The following is a 17,564-nucleotide window of genomic DNA, read 5'->3' as shown; positions in this document are numbered from 1 at the left end:
GTTGATGCTTCCTGCTCCTCCCTTCTCTCTCTCTCTTTCTCCTCCTTCTCTTCTCTCTAAAATGAATAAATAAAGTCTTAAAAAAATTTTTTTTAAAGGAAAAAAAAAAAAAGAAAACCCCATGAGAGTGTGTTATAGTATTATTAGGAAAACAAGTTTTTCCTAAACCTCTGCCCTGAAGCATATTTTGAGAGCCTCTGCTTTAGTCTAAGCACATGAGGAAGTTTTCATATTTAAATTATATGTAGTACTAAGAAGATGAGGGATTAAATATCCTTGATAAAAATAAAGTTCTTGGTATAATTAGATCCTGAGTTTCCTTTGAAGACTAGCGGCTTAGTGGGAGAAAGACGTTTGAAGTTTACTATATTCAAGTTAATCTGTTTCGCTGAAGCTAAAATCATGTATAAAATGCTCCTTTGGGAACTTAAGTGTGGATGGCCTCAGCCCACCTGCTTACCCTTGTTTTTAGGCAATAATGGACCAGGTCCTGTTGTAAAGCTGCCCAGGAAGTATTTCACGATCATCGTCTCTACTTCTTGTCATTTGTCAAGTGAAAAAATACCTAGTTTCTAGTCTGAGTTTACAGAAATCCTAGAGATGAAAGTAGATAATCTGAAAAAGATTTGCAGGCACCATTTTCTGATGAAAGAGTAAGGCTTTGGAATCAGGACAGTATATGTTTGAATCCCAGCTGGCAAAGGGAAGAACACCTGGCGTAAACGTGGAATGTGAATGCGATTGTAAACCTAATAAAGTCAATGCGTTTTAATTCCCTGTTCTCTTTTCCCCAGAATTAGAAGGACTGGTTCAAGACTTTAAAATTTAGAACCTTTAGTTTGTCGCCTTTGAGAGCCTGATATAAAAGTTATTATAGATACTTAGAGGAGTAATAGGAGTTTACTAATAATTTTTATTTTTTTAATAAATTAAAATCTATGTCCTTATTTGTATCTTTGTTGTATTTAAAACTTAAAGAGTAATTAACAATGTAATGTCAGCTGCAGCATTGCTGACAGATTGACACGACCACCTTCTTTCATAATAAGTAGACTCTTATCAACTTGTCCTTATATTGAAAAATAATCATTCGTTGTGTTTGCATGTGTACCCAGAATTTTCATGTCGTTTCATTTAATCTTCACCATATTGTGAGGTTAAGTAGCATTTAGAGGGGTTGATTTTTCTTTTAAGTCTTTAACTTTTCTCTGCCTTCTTTTTTTTTTTTAGACAGTTCAGTTTGTTCAGGGAATTTTTGTTGAAAAATATGACCCAACGATAGAAGATTCCTACAGAAAGGTAAAATGTGGCACTTGTGTGCGCATGCTCACAAGTAGTTTCTTATGACATTCAAACTCGATCCATGGAATTGCTTTTTTAAAAATAGTTTTGAGAAATGATACAAACGTTCTGTATCTGTTTTTCGCCAACACAAACTATTTCTTGTTAAATACTACTTAGCTACAGAGAGATGAGTAATCTACTCTTTAATTTACTCATTTTCCTGGTGGAGAATACTTTTAATGTAGAAAAATTGCATATAAATTCGTAGGTATATTTATGATGTACGTTTTGTTAAATAAAATTAAGATCACTTTTATGCTTGAAGTTTTCCAGTGACTGAAAGTTTTTCTTTAAATTTGGTTATATAATAACTTGAAACATATTTCATCTTTAGACTAAGATACTAGTTGTTGGATCCTGTATGACACGGCAGTGGTAGACACAGGTCAGGCTTTTGTCCCAGCCCATAGAATGAACAACACCAGGACTGGGCTGTGGGTGAACCCTGGACTTGGCATGGTAATGGTGCGTTGCCATGGTACGTTCACGGGTCCTAACAGAATCAGCCCCGGTGTGGGACGCTGACAGTGGGAGCTGGCGGGAGAAGGGTATGTGGGAATTCTGTACTTTCTGCCCAGTTTTGTTGTGAATCTAAAAAGTAAAGCTTATTTAAAAGGAAAAAGTTAATCAGCAACAAAAAAAAATACTGTTTTACTTAATTATAAGACTAGCTAGAATTGTGGAGAATTTTTATGATTTTGTTTTCCAAATCTTATGGGAGGTAGTGGGGGCAAGACAGAGTATTATAAGAAAGATCAGCAGCTGCTGATATGTGTGTGTGGGGGATTAAATCTACCTTTCAACAAATAGGAAATTAAGTTCATCAGACTATACTGCGGAGCAGTTTCATTATCTGCAAATTAGATACAAAATTGTACTCTAGACACTGAGAAAATGCAGGCCTAATTCATTATTCACTGAATCTGCCCGTTTGCAGATTGGCGGGTTACCACTTTGTCCCATAAGTGGTGGGACAATGAATTTGTGGCTGCCGGTGGTGCTCACCTGACCCAGAAGCGGAGTTTAAAAATAGTCCTTCAGTTAATTTTAGAAGACAGTGTTGCATTACTGAAATTTCCCCCAAATAAGTTGTTGGTTAGGGCTTTAACTACAGAGGTCTGTACCTGGAATGCAGAAGATGGACCCCTTTCCTAATCCCTTCTTTATTAAAAATTTCCCACACAGTTGAGAGTTGATACTTTCTTTAGGCCAATGTTCTCTTCTTTTCTCAAACACTGGGAGAACAGAGTGTATAAAATTTCACCATCTGCACACAGCTTTTCCAAAAAGTACCTTTTTCTTAAAGTACTGTATGAGTTCAGTGTTGTTCACTGGCACCTCTGTGGTCCCTCTACCTCTTACGTTAAAATTGTCCTATGTATTAAATTTGGGATATGATATATTTCAGTAAAACTTTTAACACCTTGATACGCAGTAAGTTGGCAAAATTTCTTTACCCCCAGATCTCCTGCATTTTGAGTTATATCTGCTTTGTTTTTTTGAAAAAGTAATATAAATAAATATTTTCATACATTTTTTTTTCTGTTAGAACTGTACCTGTTACACTTTTTCTTAAGTCACAGAATTTGACCATTTGCTTTCTAATAATAACAAAAATCATTCCACAGAGTTAACAGTGGTCAGAAAATATCTAAATTCAGCATTAACAGTCCTGGCTTCTAGAATAGTAATAGAAAATGCTAAGACTTCCTGTTTGTAATTGTAATAACAAGTTTAGTCTCGACCAATACAGCCGACAGCTGCGGAAAGGCTCTGTAATTGTTAATATGCACTTGGAGCGAAGAGGTGGGGGAAACAGACTGACATTTTGATGTCACTTTTTCATTTTCTCTCTGCCCCCCCCCCCCCCCCCCCAGCAAGTTGAAGTAGATTGCCAACAGTGTATGCTCGAAATCCTGGATACAGCAGGGACGGTAAGGATGCTTTCTCCTTTTTTGATTTGATCCAGGAAACAACACATGCTTGGTTTTCTGCCTGTATTATCGGTTACTTCTAAATCACACAAAAACAAATTAAGGTGAATTAGATTTTCCTTTTAATTCTAGTTTGTCATTGTTCCTAGTCATGTAAGTAGGGAACAGGAGCGTTCACCTCAGGAGTTTCTAGAAACTATGCATCCCATCTTATGTTTACTGTCGTGATATAGCATGGAATAAAAAAGGCTGTAGCTCGCCTGACCAGACGGTGGTGCAGTGGATAGAGAGAGCATCAGACTGGGATGCAGAGGACCCAGGTTTGAAACCCCAAGGTTGCAGGCTTGAGCACAGGCCCATCTGGCTTGAGCATGGGCTCACCAGCTTAAGCGTGGGTCGCTGACTTGAGTGTGGCATCATAGACATGACCCCAAGGTCACTGGCTTGAGCCCAGTGGTCGCTGGCTTGAGCAAGGGGTCACTTGCTCTGCTATAGCTCCCCATCAAGGCACATATGAGAAAGCAATCAATGAACAACTAAGGAGCCGCAATGAAGAATTGATGCTTCTCATCTTTCTCCCTTCCTGTCTTATCTGTCCCTATCTGTCCCTCTCTCTGTCACAAAACAGAACAAACGCATTAGCTTACTTGTGATTATTCTGATTTAAGTTGTTCCATGCCCAAGAAACCATGTTGATAATTGCATGTTTCTATTATAGGAACAATTTACAGCGATGAGGGATTTGTATATGAAGAATGGCCAAGGGTTTGCACTAGTATATTCTATTACAGCTCAGTCCACGTTTAATGACTTACAGGACCTGAGGGAACAGATTTTACGGGTTAAGGACACAGAAGATGTAAGTATTTTTCTCTCTGTAGCCAAATAAAAAGTATCTGTTTTCTTCTGTCAGTAGAGCATTTGGAAGATATCTACCAAATGCCTAAAAGAGCCCCTGGGACCAAAAAAAATTTTTAACTTTCTGAATTTACCTGCAAATTATATGCTTATTGAGCTGTTAGAAAGGAGGACGTGTATGATAAAGCACTCAGTGCAGTGTGGGCCGTGAGCACGTGGAGAGGAGGACGCAGAGCAGACAGGGAAGAGTTGGCAGAAGTGGGATCGGGTTGAGCATGGAGAGGCGGTAGTTCAGTCAGATGCAGCGGTCAGAGACCGTTAGTAAGAGCCATCACAATTTGTTCCTGTTTCTAAAGTTCTATCGGTATAGTTTTTTACTTACAATTTCTTTTTATTATGTTAAAGGTTTTTGTCAACTGGGTTTTTATATTTAAAAAAATTTTTTTTGTTTTGTAATTCTCATTTGGTCATTGTTGAGCTTTTTTGCAAAGGTGAAATGTCTATTTTATATGGTCACTTTGGTTTTGAACTACAGAGAGTTCCTTTTCATTTGTATAAGTTAGGATATAAAATTTCATTTGTACCTTTCTTTCTGTTTGGTGTTCTCTCTCATTATTAATGGGAACACGTGCATCTGCTCAGGACTTTAACTTTGGTAATATCATAGGCTGGAGGGTTTATACCAGATGACTCATGACCAACCTAACCTAATGAATAATTCTCTTCCTTCTCATGACGAATTAGCTAAGAGAATTCTGGATTTTTAGGCAATTACATGCAAATCCCTGAACTCTGTCGTCCCATGGAACAGACTGAGCCGACGGAGCGTAGGTGCCTGTGTTTCCTCTAACTCTGATAATCGTCTGTTCGGTGCAAGACCCACTGCGCCCCTTCAGTTCTTTCTTCTGTACAGTGTCCACCGCCTCCCCACTGACCTTGCTCTCAGGGCTCCTCTGAACTAAGCAGGTTGTACAGTGTGGTAGCATCCTGTTTTATCAGGAGGTAGGGGTGTGGCTGCCCTTAGCCCAGCTTTTCTGGTGTGGAGAAAAAGGGAAGACACCACTGCCTTGTGGCTGTATTTTCTTAACGACTCACCCAAACTGCTCTTTAGACCTGGCTGTCACATGTAGACGTGGACCCCATTGCTGGTACCGTTGGTCTGGCCACTGCTCTGGCATTTGCTGGGATTGTGAGCTGCATCATGTAACCGCCATTAGAGCCAGAGGATTCCTTCTGTAGTGCAGGAATTCAGCCGTCATTAGCACCCACAGGAGGATTTGGGGGTTATGGTCTTAAAATACTGAGCAGATCAGTGGAGTAGGATCTCGGCCCTAATTTTTCTGTCTCTCCCCCTTCCGTCCACCGTCTTCCCCTCAGCACACATGCACATACCTACCTATTTGTAAGACGTGGCGAAGCGAGCAGTCCTCACTGAGCCGCTGCACTTGGTGGCACGGAGCTACTTACTTATGAAGGATGAGTGACAAGTATGTTGGTGTTCACTTTCTGTGCTTTCCTTCCCACAGGTTCCAATGATTTTGGTTGGCAATAAATGTGACCTGGAAGATGAGCGAGTAGTTGGCAAAGAACAGGGTCAGAATTTAGCAAGACAGTGGTGTAACTGTGCCTTTTTAGAGTCTTCTGCAAAGTCAAAGATCAACGTTAATGAGGTAATCTACAGCCACGAGGAGCGCAAGCGCCTTCTTAGTGTCCTTTAACAGCCAAAACCATTTAAGAAAAATTTATTCTTTCACACAGTTCTCATTCTACCAACTGATAGAAAATACTAATTCTTAGAAAATATGTTCCTTTGCTTGAATAAGATCACTTCGATGACTGTAATGAGGGTGTTCATACTTACCTTTTTGGCAAAGAGGAAATTTAAGTTAAAGAATGTTTATAAAATCCTGCTAAGCCTTTAAACGATATGCCAGAAAGTGGTAGATGAAAATTGTCACATCAACCTTTTATTGTAACAATTATGCAGCTATGAATGACTAGGTTGTAAAGTCAGTAGGAAACCATAAAAATTAGGGTTGTTATTATAATAAACTTAGGTTATACAGAAACACGTTACCTTGTGGGTATCACAGAGTTTGGTGCTTTGAGTCCTGCCTCCCTTTCTTGCATGACTCAAAGGGAGAAATCTGAGTATGGTAATTCGCTCTTTTTTCGGCCTGATACGGCAGGTGCACAGGGCTGTTTTTGTCCGTGACTTAAGCACTCCACTATCTTGAGAGCATGGCGTGGACAGGAATGCTTCACAAGTAAGCTGCCGGCCTGGGTGTGAAGGCCAAGAGTTTTACTAGGTCCCTAAAAAGATGAGTGCAATCCCCACTGCCACCACCAACCAAGCAAAAACTTGAGATGCCCTTTGCTTTTGTTAGTTTTGACGTAAGCATATTTTTATACCTTCTTTCCTTTCCCAGAAGTGCATGAGCTTCACTTGCTGGTGTGCTTGCCTTTGGTAGCAGCCCGGGTCATGAGTCAGAGCTCAGCTCGTGCACAGCAGGGATGAGGGCCATGAGCGAGCAGGGGAGCACAGTCGTGTGTTCTTGCTGTTCCTCTCTGGCCTTCGGTTCTGTAATCATTTTTATTTGTCTAATATATTTAGACTATTGTCTGACTTTAGAAATGACCAAATTACTTTAAATATATAGCAGGGGGGGAAAATTAAACTGGCTGCAGATTTCTGTTTTACAAATAATCAAGAATGTCGAAACTTACTTTTTTCGATAAAACGAATTTTAATGAATACATAAAAATAAGAAACTAGGCCCTGGCTGGTTGGCTCAGCGGTAGAGCGTCGGCCTGGCGTGCGGGGGACCCGGGTTCGATTCCCGGCCGGGGCACATAGGAGAAGCGCCCATTTGCTTCTGTACCCCCCCCCCTCCTTCCTCTCTGTCTCTCTCTTCCCCTCCCGCAGCCATGGCTCCATTGGAGCAAAGATAGCCCAGGCACTGGGGATGGCTCCTTGGCCTCTGCCCCAGGCGCTAGAGTGGCTCTGGTCGTGGCAGAGCGACGCCCCGGAGGGGCAGAGCATCGCCCCCTGGTGGGCAGAGCGCTGCCCCTGGTGGGCATGCCGGGTGGATCCCGGTCGGGCGCATGCGGGAGTCTGTCTGACTGTCTCTCCTCGTTTCCAGCTTCAGAAAATAAATAAATAAATAAATAAAATATAAGAAACTAATGAATTCCATTTCTTGTGTTGCCTGCATGGCACTGTATTAGGCACTAGACTTTGACAGTCTTCTCCGACAGTGTTTCTGCCTCTCTAAAAACAAATAAATACATAAAGTGAATAATCACATTTATAGAATTTAGGGTAAATCAGTAGTTTTTTTCTTTTTTAATCTTAGGACCATTTAAAAAAGTCAATAGTTGTTTTATCTGAGTGTATATTTTAAAAATGTAGACCAATAATTTAGAAAACGTTTTACTTTGATAACTTACTAAAAAGATGTAAGAACCATAAAAAGAATTTCCATTTATCCTTCATCCAGATTCATCAGTTAACATTTTGTCCCATGATTATATACTTCTTCTTTATTCTTAAGTATGTTAGTCTATGTACACTTAGACCAAAGACATTCTCTGATACAACCATAATACAATTATTAAAATCAAGAAAATTGATAATGACACAGTCCATGTTTAGTACATATTTAGATTTGGCCAGTTGTTCCTCTGGTGCTCCTAACAGCTAGAGGATTTTGATACACGTCCACAAAGCACTGTTTTTTTGTTGTTGTTGTTGTTGTTGTGTTTTCATTTTTCCGAAGCTGGAAACGGGGAGGCAGTCAGACAGACTCCTGCATGCGCCCGACCGGGATCCACCCGACATGCCCACCAGGGGGCGATGCTCTGCCCCTCTGGGGTGTCGCTCTGTTGCAACCAGAGCCATTCTAGCGCCTGAGGCAGAGGCCATAGAGCCATCCTCAGCGCCCAGGCCAACTTTGCTCCAATGGAGCCTTGGCTGCGGGAGGGGAAGAGAGAGACAGAGAGGAAGGAGAGGGGGAGGGGTGGAGAAGCAGATGGGCGCCTCTCCTGTGTGCCCTGGCCAGGAATTGAACCCGGGACTCCTGCACGCCAGGCCGACGCTCTACCGCTGAGCCAATCGGCCAGGGCCCAAAGCACTGTTTATTACAGATGAGTAACAGTAAGGAGGGTCGTGGTCATTTGTTTCTATTCCAGGTCATTAGTAATAAACGTTTGCATTTCATAGCAAAGAATCACATTCGGCTGATCTGTCTCTTGTTCCGACTCTGGCATACATAGCGCTATGAATGAAGCACATAAACGTTCCAGAATTAATCTGCTTCTGTGAAATAAGTAACATTGTCCTTTTGTCTTTGATACCTTGTATTTTTCATCCGAAATGAACCCAAAAGATGTATTAACAGATGTTATTTGTCACTTCCATCAGAGTTCGCAGACCCCATCTCTTTTTCACTTGAACCAAAATTAACATCACCAAAAAGGGGCAAGCAAAAATCATGTGCTGGGAGCAGCATAGTATCTCTTTTGTCCTATTCCAGCCAAAATGTATGACATGACCCTGATCATATAGAAACATCAGGCAAACCCAGATTGAGGGAAGTTCTATTGAGTTACTAGCTTTTTACACCCCCAGAATTGGCAATGTCGTGAAAGACAAAGGTGGAGAAACTGGGCTAGATTTTAAAATATTAAAAGTGACAGGAAATTAAATGCAATATGTGATCTTAGGTGGGTCCTTTTTGGGGAGCAGGCAGGGATTACTATAAAGGACATTATTGGGATAACTGGCAAAAGTTAGATTTTGTACTGTCAATCGGTGTTTCTCAACCTCCGGTCCGTGGACCACTTCCAGTCCGCCAGGTATGCCATGCCAGTCCACGACAGAGTTAACCGCCCTGATGTATGAATATTACAGATTTCTGGCGGACCAGCATTGGCCCCTGGCCCTGTGGCGTCAGATACTGCTGTAGACGATGCAGTGATGTCGCAGAGCCTAACTATCCTGAATGCGATCGCTGTGCTGTGGTTGTTCTGTGGAAGTGAGTGTGCACTCTGCTAGGAAGGGACCTGTGCTAGGAAAGTGAGAGTGAGTGAGCGAATGTGTGTGTGTGTGTTTGTGTATGAGAGATGTGATCAAGTAAGTACATGTGACAACAGGTGAATCTGGGCAAAGAATAGACACAACTTCTTGGTACTATTTTTGCAACTCTTCTGTAAGTTGGAAGTTTAAAAAAATAAATACAAAGATTCAAGGTGAGCATTAACTATTTATAATTAGGTTTTAAAGCATAGAAGATTCCATGAGGAATATAACTTTGCTACCTTATTTTATACTAATTTTTTAAGACATTATTTATTGATTTTTTTTAGAGAGAGAGAAAGGCAGGGGGAGGAGCAGAGAGCATCAACTCATAGTAGTTGCTTCTCGTATGTGCCTTGATCCGGCAAGCCCGGGGTTTCGAACTGGCGACCTCAGCATTCCAGGTCGACACTTTATCCACCGCACCCCACAGGTCAGGCACACTCATTCTTTCTCTTAATTTGACATTGAGTGCCTAAGGGCAAGTATGTTTGCCGTGTTGTAAATGGGTAGGCCCTGCCTTACCCTGACCAGCAGTCAGCTGGGGCTTCTGAGGAACCTGCCTTTAGGACAAAGCGAGATTCAAATCCAAGAGCAGAATAATGTTTGACAGAACCAGGATTGTTTTGTGGAACTCAAATGTTGGTTGAATAAGTACATTTTTCTGGTTTTTATTTAGATATTTTATGACCTGGTCAGACAGATAAATAGGAAAACACCAGTGGAAAAGAAGAAGCCGAAAAAGAAGTCGTGTCTGCTGCTTTAGACCCACAGGAAGCACAGCTCTGAGCCAGGTGAGCTGCTGAGAGCAGAGCGCGTGCCTCTCTGTCCTCCCGCTTTGTTGTGAGCTGTCCCCAGCCATCGCCGCATCCCGCAGCACCTGTCTGGGCCTTTCCAGGCTCTGTAACTGTGAGTGTGACACCTAGCTTGTAGATAGGTTCATCTCCTAAGGGAGACAGCTGGGTCTCTGTCCCCGTGGGAGTCTGAGCTGTCAGAGGGAGGGACACCACTGTGTCCCCAGTGCCTGGCACAGACGGGTTTTCAGAAAACAGTGGTTGAGTGAATAGAATGCTCAACAAGGTCACTCCCAGATTCATTCCAAATTGAAGTGGAACAGTGCTTCATCTGAAACAAAAGGCCTAAGTGTACATTTGATGAATTTGGTAAATTATTTCAAAGTGAACATACCCGTATATTTCAATAATAGTGTTTCCTCCCCAAGTGGAACCCCTGCCCTGAATCCTAACAACATGGGTTAGGGATTAGTTTGCCTCTCTTTGAACTAATATAAACAAAAATATGTATTATTTTTTGGTCTGGCTTCTTTTACTCAAAAATTTGCAGTTTTGTTTTTAGAACTACCCTGGTTGTATATAGCAGTAGTTCACTTTATTACATGACCACACTAGCAGTATGTTCCTATATTCTGCTATTGATGGGCGTTCAGGTTCATTTTGGGAACTAGCACGGGTGACTGCTGTGCACATTCTTGTATAAGTCCTCATGCATGTGTACATGCATTTCTGTTGGGTGTGTATCTGGGAATGGAATAGCCAGGGGTGTGTGTGTGTGTGTGTGTGTGTGTGTACAGCTTTAGTAGATACTGCCAAAATATTTTTCAAGCTAGTTGTACCAGCTAACACACCTACCAGTGATTTGGGAGTTCTGTCTCCTCCCAAATTGAATACTATGGGTCTGTAACTGGAGCCACTCTGCTGGATTTGTCCTACGTCACTGTAGTTTAGGGAGTCATTCTAGCTCACGTAGGAGTCGACTTCTTTCAGAGGTTTTCTCTAGAGGCTTCTAAGCAGTAGTTGACTTTAAACCCCGCAGGAGCCTTCGTGCAGTGAGCCCAGTGGAGGGAGGCTGGCCCCAGCGTCCGAGCAGCCGGGCAGGGCGAAACCCCAGGGGTTTGTTTCGTTAGTTAGGTATCTAAACCCCCCAAACAGTTTCTCTTCATCAACTGTATAAGCAATGCCGTAAAGGAATATTTTTATGTAGTGGACTTATGATGTAATTTGTAAACTTGGTTCATAATTTGTAAACTTGATCCACTTAAGAGGTAGTCACTGTCCCCACTTGAGAGGTGGCTGTGCTTCCCCCTGTCTCAGAGGTCTGTGTAGTAGACTGCATCTTCCCGAGCGCCACGTTAACTAAAATGTGCTTCCTTAGATGTGAATGAGTTTCTCTCTATGCTAAGGGAAGCGGCTGAGTAGTTGTACCCCCTTTTTAAAAAGAAGGTAGAGGGAAAGGGGGAGGGGACACAGGGTCACCTCTGGGAGTCAGATTCAGGAAAGACAGCTTCTGGCAAAATGATTGCTTTAAGCTCTGAGTGAAATTTTGATTTGATAGCAGTAAATTATCAGCTTCCTGAAAGTGATCGTTGTTAAAATTGCTGGTGGGTGTGCGTATAGGTCAGGGTGCAAAGGGAGGAACCGTGTGGGCTCTGTCCCTGTTCTGAGGTGGACTATTCTAACTCCATTTCAGTCGGCTGGTCCTAGTTTCATTTCCCGTTCCCAGAAATGGTCATTAAACTTGTCTTTAAAGGAAAAGCTGCCATCTCCTGGCCTATTGTGAAAATTCACTCTTAGACACCCTGCACTGTACTGTGAGATTTACCTTAGAGGGAAGAGATCTTGGCCTAGATCTCAAAATAAGACTTTCATCCTGGTTGCATAAATCGTTAGGCTTGGCAATGTAATTCAACTTACAGTATGGTTAGTACGTCCCCTGTGCTCTGAGTGTTGGGTAACAGGTCACCTAGCAGTCGGGACTGCGCATGCAGAACATCTGTCCCATTGCAGACTTGAGGGCCATGTCGATCTCGTTGGAAAAGTACTGAGATGCGGGACAGATGTTTTCTGTAGAAGTGTGTGAGTCTTGAGGAGGTCAGTTCAGCCTTGGCCTGTAGGCAGCATTGTTGGACATGTGTTCATCTCTTTCTGACAGGCACCACTTTTAAAGACCTAGGAGAGAAATTCATTTTCGGGAAATTCTTCCTCTAACCTGATTCTTTTCTGCTGAGCAATTAGACTTTGAGTCTTCTGCCCTTGAATACGGATCAGCTTTTCCCTGTATCATCTCTTGCCCTGACCTGCACTAAAGTGATAATCCTAATACATACGATTGTCAGGTGGCCGAGGAAAGAGTTTCCCACAGAAAGCTTTTGCAGGCAGGTGGTGTTCTTTAGTGGGAAGGAACTTTCAAAACAAAACAAAACAATCACTGTTTTTATAGGCAGGACTGTCAGAAATATTGTAAAACACTCAGTATAATAAAACTTCTTTTAAAACATTTTTAAAGGGAGCTTAAAATTGCCTTATTACTGGAGCTCTTGAGTATAATTTAGTTCTCAGTAACGATCACGAACAACCATTGTTTCTTTCTGTATTATTAGATACCTGCTTGTTTACTGTCATCTTCTGACATCAAGAGATTAACCATATATGTGATATCTATCTGTATCTATTCAATGTTCTTTCTAGATTACAGGAATGAAGAACTGTTGCCTAATTGGAAAGTGCCAGCATTCCACTTCAAAAAATAAATCTGAAGAGGCTTCTCCTGTTTTATATATTATGTGAAGAATTTAGATCTTATATTGGTTTGCACAAGTTCCCTGGGGAAAAAAAAATTGCTCTGTGTATATCTCTCGGAAAATAAGACAATAGTATTTCTCCTTTGCAATAGCAGTTATAACAGATGTGAAAATAAATATACTTGACTCTAATATGATTATACAAAAGAGCATGGATGCATTTCAGAAGTTAGATATTGCTACTATAATCAAATGATTTCATATTGACCTTTTTATCATGATTCCTCCTGTCAAGCACTAAAATGTTGAACCATTATACTTTATATCTGTAATGATATAGATTATGAAATTTCCCCTCAAACTCATTACAGCAGATAACTTTTTTGAGTCATTGACTTCATTTTATATTTAAAAATTATGAGCTATCATTCTGTCATTATATTCTAATTAAAATTGTTTGTGCATAATGCTTTGGAAAAATGGGTCTTTTATAGGAAAAAAACTGGGATAACTGATTTCTATGGCTTTCAAAGCTAAAATATATAATATACTAAACCAACTCTAATATTGCTTCTTGTGTTTTACTGTCAGATTAAATTACAGCTTTTATGAATGATTAAATTTTAGTACATTTTCATTTGGTTTGTGTGTTTTTGTTATTGTTTATAGATTTAAGGCCTTTATTTTATAATGACCACATCATTTAAAATGCAACAAGTAGCCCCTTTTGGCCTGGAGCCTGCAGCGCCCTTGACTTCAGCCCTAAGTAACCAGTGATTTCTCTAAGAACAGGCCTCGCACTGTCTGTTCGAGATATATAATATTTACTCCTACTCTACAGCAACATACATTGGACTACATAGAATAGTTTTGTATATTCTCTCTTGATCTTAAAAATTGTACCTTATTTAATAAAATATCCCATGGTGTATTATTTTTATATGTGAAAAGATAAGTTTAATACTGTATCAGGGTTTAACTTTTGCAACTACTCCATGGCTTGTATTCTCATCAGAGGAATCCCTTTGCCGTTGTAAATTTGTGAGGATGAGTCCACCAATGAAATGTTATGTGACATTTTTAAAGTTTGCTTTACAATAAATGGAAGACTGAGGGAAGTGGGTGTAAGAATGGCATAGAGGCCTTTGCTCTGACTATATATAAGACAGCATAGCAGTAGTAGTATGGAAAAGATTACTCAGTTAAAACTAGCTGGCTATAGAGTGGTGCTTTTCTGTTCCTTCCCAGTTTTTTCTATTTTTTACAAAAGACAGGGCTTAAGTAGGACATGGACTGAGGGTGACATGACTTATGTGTACTCCACAGGGATTGAGCAGATCAGCTTGTTAGCCGGTTCAGTGCTGGGGAAGGAAAGAAACAAGCTTAGGAAACCCTGTGCCTCGTCCCCGAATGTGAGGAGGAGACCAGACCTAGAAAGCCCGAATCATTGCTCAGGGATCTAGATGCTGTCTCGTAGCAACCAGGTGCGAAACAGAGTTCCTGCTTCGCTGGGACTCGCCAGGAGTGGTCAGCCAGCCCATCAGCTATGACATTGAAATTCAAATAGTGTCAGCTCCTAAGCTCTGACCAACCTGAAAAGATGTTCAAGTATTATGTAAAAAAAGAAAAAGAAAAGTTGGAAATTGTATTCTTTTGAGTTTCTAATAAACTTAGTTACCTGATACTTTATCTCCTATTGATCCACTTATACTTATGTCTGGGATTGAGGGGCCAAAAATCTAATAAATGGAATAAATTAAAAAATTTAAGTGGAGCATTAGGGCCAGCCTGTCTGGGTCGAGGTAGCATATTTAAGTTCCTCCAAAGTCATTCTTCCTTTAAAACTTGCGTCTCAAACATTCCTTTGGACTTAAAATCATAGAAAAACATCTCACAAATGAGTTAAAATTCCTGAATATTACCTGTTACATAGACTGTAGTTATTTACCAGGTTAAATAGAAGTCATTAAAGAAGAATAACTTATTTATTGTCTGCTTGACTAGTAGCAGAAACTAGTGTCCTCTAATTTAGAACATGGTAGAGAAAGATGACAGGTCCTGGGCTCCTTCGTCACGCCTTGTCCAGTCCACTTGCGGGAAAGGTAGGACCGGCACGGGAAATGCCCGTGTGCCGAGTGGGAGCAGCTGAGATCAGAGAGGGCATTGCTCTCTCCGGTGGAGTCTGCCCTCACTGAGCATGGTGGAGAGGTGCCCACCTGACAGAGCGTGAGCCGGGTGTGCCTCATACTGTCCCTGTGTGAGCTCGTCAGCCTGACTCCGGAGGGGGCGGAGCCTGGAAACAAGGTGTATTTTTATAGCTCAAAACGTTCCGTCATGTTATATGAATCTCATGTGATACATATATAAGAACTGATACCATACTAGTATTGGTGGGTATTTAAAGCATAATAGCTTTGGTTCTGTGAGTATCATATAATTTAAAGGAGACTTGGTGTCACGGATGATAGTTAGCTTTTTTCTGCTAACAACACAACTTCAGTGGCTTCGTGGTTCCCCCAGTCTAGTTTTAGAAATTAACAGTAAGGACGTTATGTAACTATACTTTTACTGTCCACCAGGGGGAGAGTCAGTACCAGTTAGTATTTCTGTAAGCATTGGATTAAAAGTCGGTGCTCAAGCCATTCTGTAAACACCGCGTGCCGCGCACGGAGGCACAAAAGCCTCCCCAAGAGTTTGCGATCTGAGTGGGCAGGGGATACACCAGCAGTCATCAAATATGAACAGTACTATAACTTATTGACCTGTGGCCACGGGGTTAGCTCTCTCAGGAGTGTTGGGAGAAACAAGGATGTTGGTGTGCTCCTCTCTCCCCCCTGCGACTTTGAACTCATCTCTGTTTGGCTCCTCGATCTGCCGCCATAACCGGCCACCAGTTACTCCTCAGTGAAACAGCCGCTGCTTTGAAGTTAGAGTGTACTTGGAAAAGTTAATTCTCAGGAAGATACCGATCTTTGCTTTATTACCAGCTTTATTAAAACAGGTTACTTGATCTGGAGCTATTTCTCTCCACTCCTGAACGGTCTTCATTCTCTGGACCTGCCAAGTTTCAACTGTTCTGCGTCCTTATCCTCACAGGTCCGTCGGTCAGTTCACATGTCCGATTTTTGTTTTTAGGACTGAGGGCACAGAAAGAAGTAAAGATTACCTCCGTATTTCCCTGTGTAAGCCGTCACAGAACCTTAGAAGACATAAAATGTGCTGTTATAAATTGTCTGTGTGCAGAAACCAAACGGGGAAGGCGCCCTCAGGTATTTGCAGGAGGAAAACAGCTTGTAAAATAACCGTTTGTTTTATTTGGGTCTTGTACTTCTGTAAGGTGCTACTTAAATGTATGTTGAAATAGCCCGTGTGGGCTCAGCTCCAGACTCGGAAGGGCGGAGTGGTGTGGGTGCTCGTCCGTGCTGGAAGGAGCCCATCTGGCAGGGAGGGAGGGATGTAAGCTTTGAGGCGGTCTAACCACCAGCGCTGAGCATTTCTCTTCTCCCACAATGTAAAAAATGCGAGTTACTGTTGAAAACGTAGTACAGACGTTGCATTGAGCATGGGCTTTTCTTACTACAGTTTCCCCGTGGGTGTGTTGAATGCGCAATCCACTTATTTAATGCCACGTTCTGCTTAAATATTCTTGCCAAGAATGGCTGGAGACTTTGAACTGGGCACCTGGTTCTGTTTTCCGGGAAGGCAGCGTGGGTTCTATTTTGCAGATATTAACAAGAGCTTTAAAAGGGTGTTGGGGGCGGGGTGCAAGTTCTTTGGCTTGTTAAGAAGAGGCCTTCTGTGGTTCTGGGCCCAACGTGTGACATACATTTCCTGCTAATTGCTTCTCTTAAGAAGCATGGGCGTGGCTGTTCCTCTTGAGGCAAAACCTTAATAAACCTTCCCATTTGAAGCAGTGATGTGACTCTTATTTTGAATTGTTTTCAATGCATTTATTTTTAAGTTTGACCGTGTGAGTTCTTGTGCTTGTCACTGTAGAAGTCCTTGCAGGGCATACGCGGCGAACAAGGCGTGGTCATCACGGGCTTGTCGGCAAGTATGTATCGGGCTCTGCTGTGTGCCAGGTGCTGGTCTGCATGTTGGAGACACAGTGGTGAACATACAGATCCTTCCCTCGTGGGGTTTTGACAGGTGTGTGTGTGTGTGTGTATGTGTGTGTGTGTATGCGTGCGTGTGCGTGTGTGTAATGAGTGCTCTGGAGGACAGGCAGTTTAAAGGGGCAGGAGCGCTGGACAGGGGACCTGTGGTGCTGAGTCGAAGGTTTAGGTTTCCCTAAAGTTCCTGTTTGCATCAGTACTTAAAATGTGCAGCCCATACTGCTGGGGGCGGGGCGGGGTGGCCTTCCATGCAGTGGACGGGTCTGCCCAGGTGCCTTAGGGTGGACGGCGCCTGGCATGTCGGGGACTAGCAAGGAGGTCAGCGTGGCTCAGGCAGGGTGAACAAGGGGGAGAGAGTGGTGTGGCAGGACTGAGGAGGGGGCAAATTTCCTTCAGCATTTTCTGAGAGGGCTCCATGGACAGGATTTCAGCAAAGGATACAATGTATCTCTGACTTCACCTACCAGCAGGAGTATTCTGGCCTTGAGACCAGCCGTTCGAGGGACCAGTTAGGAGCTAGAAGGGGACTCAGATCAGAGGAAGAAGTCTGGACAGGAGGTTGACATTGGTATGTGAGAACACGAAGGTGATGGTGCATATTGATAGAGGAGAGGTGTCATGGGGCTGGGAGACACAGAGGAAGGAGAACAAGGTCGCTGGTGACCCGGATGGGCTTCGGGGGAGAGGTGGGCACTGTC

The 17,564-nt window shown here is 42.2% G+C and overlaps 1 protein-coding gene across 4 annotated transcripts in view; it reads left to right on the top strand.

Moving 5' to 3' along the window:
• Window positions 1-13,388, top strand: part of RAP1A (RAP1A, member of RAS oncogene family) — a 69,490-nt gene extending 56,102 nt beyond the window's left edge. For all 4 annotated transcript variants that reach the window (XM_066352446.1, XM_066352447.1, XM_066352449.1 and 1 more), the window contains exons 3-8: window positions 1,231-1,299; window positions 3,222-3,278; window positions 3,997-4,137; window positions 5,663-5,806; window positions 9,893-10,007; window positions 12,699-13,388. In XM_066352446.1, coding sequence (XP_066208543.1) covers window positions 1,231-1,299; window positions 3,222-3,278; window positions 3,997-4,137; window positions 5,663-5,806; window positions 9,893-9,979 — 498 coding nt within the window. In that variant the 3' untranslated portion in view covers window positions 9,980-10,007; window positions 12,699-13,388. The remainder of the gene's footprint in view (window positions 1-1,230; window positions 1,300-3,221; window positions 3,279-3,996; window positions 4,138-5,662; window positions 5,807-9,892; window positions 10,008-12,698) is intronic.
• The last annotated feature ends 4,176 nt before the right edge of the window (window positions 13,389-17,564 follow it).

This window comes from Saccopteryx leptura, chromosome 11, assembly GCF_036850995.1.
Source record: "Saccopteryx leptura isolate mSacLep1 chromosome 11, mSacLep1_pri_phased_curated, whole genome shotgun sequence".
Classification (NCBI taxonomy): Eukaryota; Metazoa; Chordata; class Mammalia; order Chiroptera; family Emballonuridae; genus Saccopteryx; species Saccopteryx leptura.
Note: the sequence above shows the minus strand (reverse complement) of the source record. Positions and strands in the feature narration are given on the sequence as shown.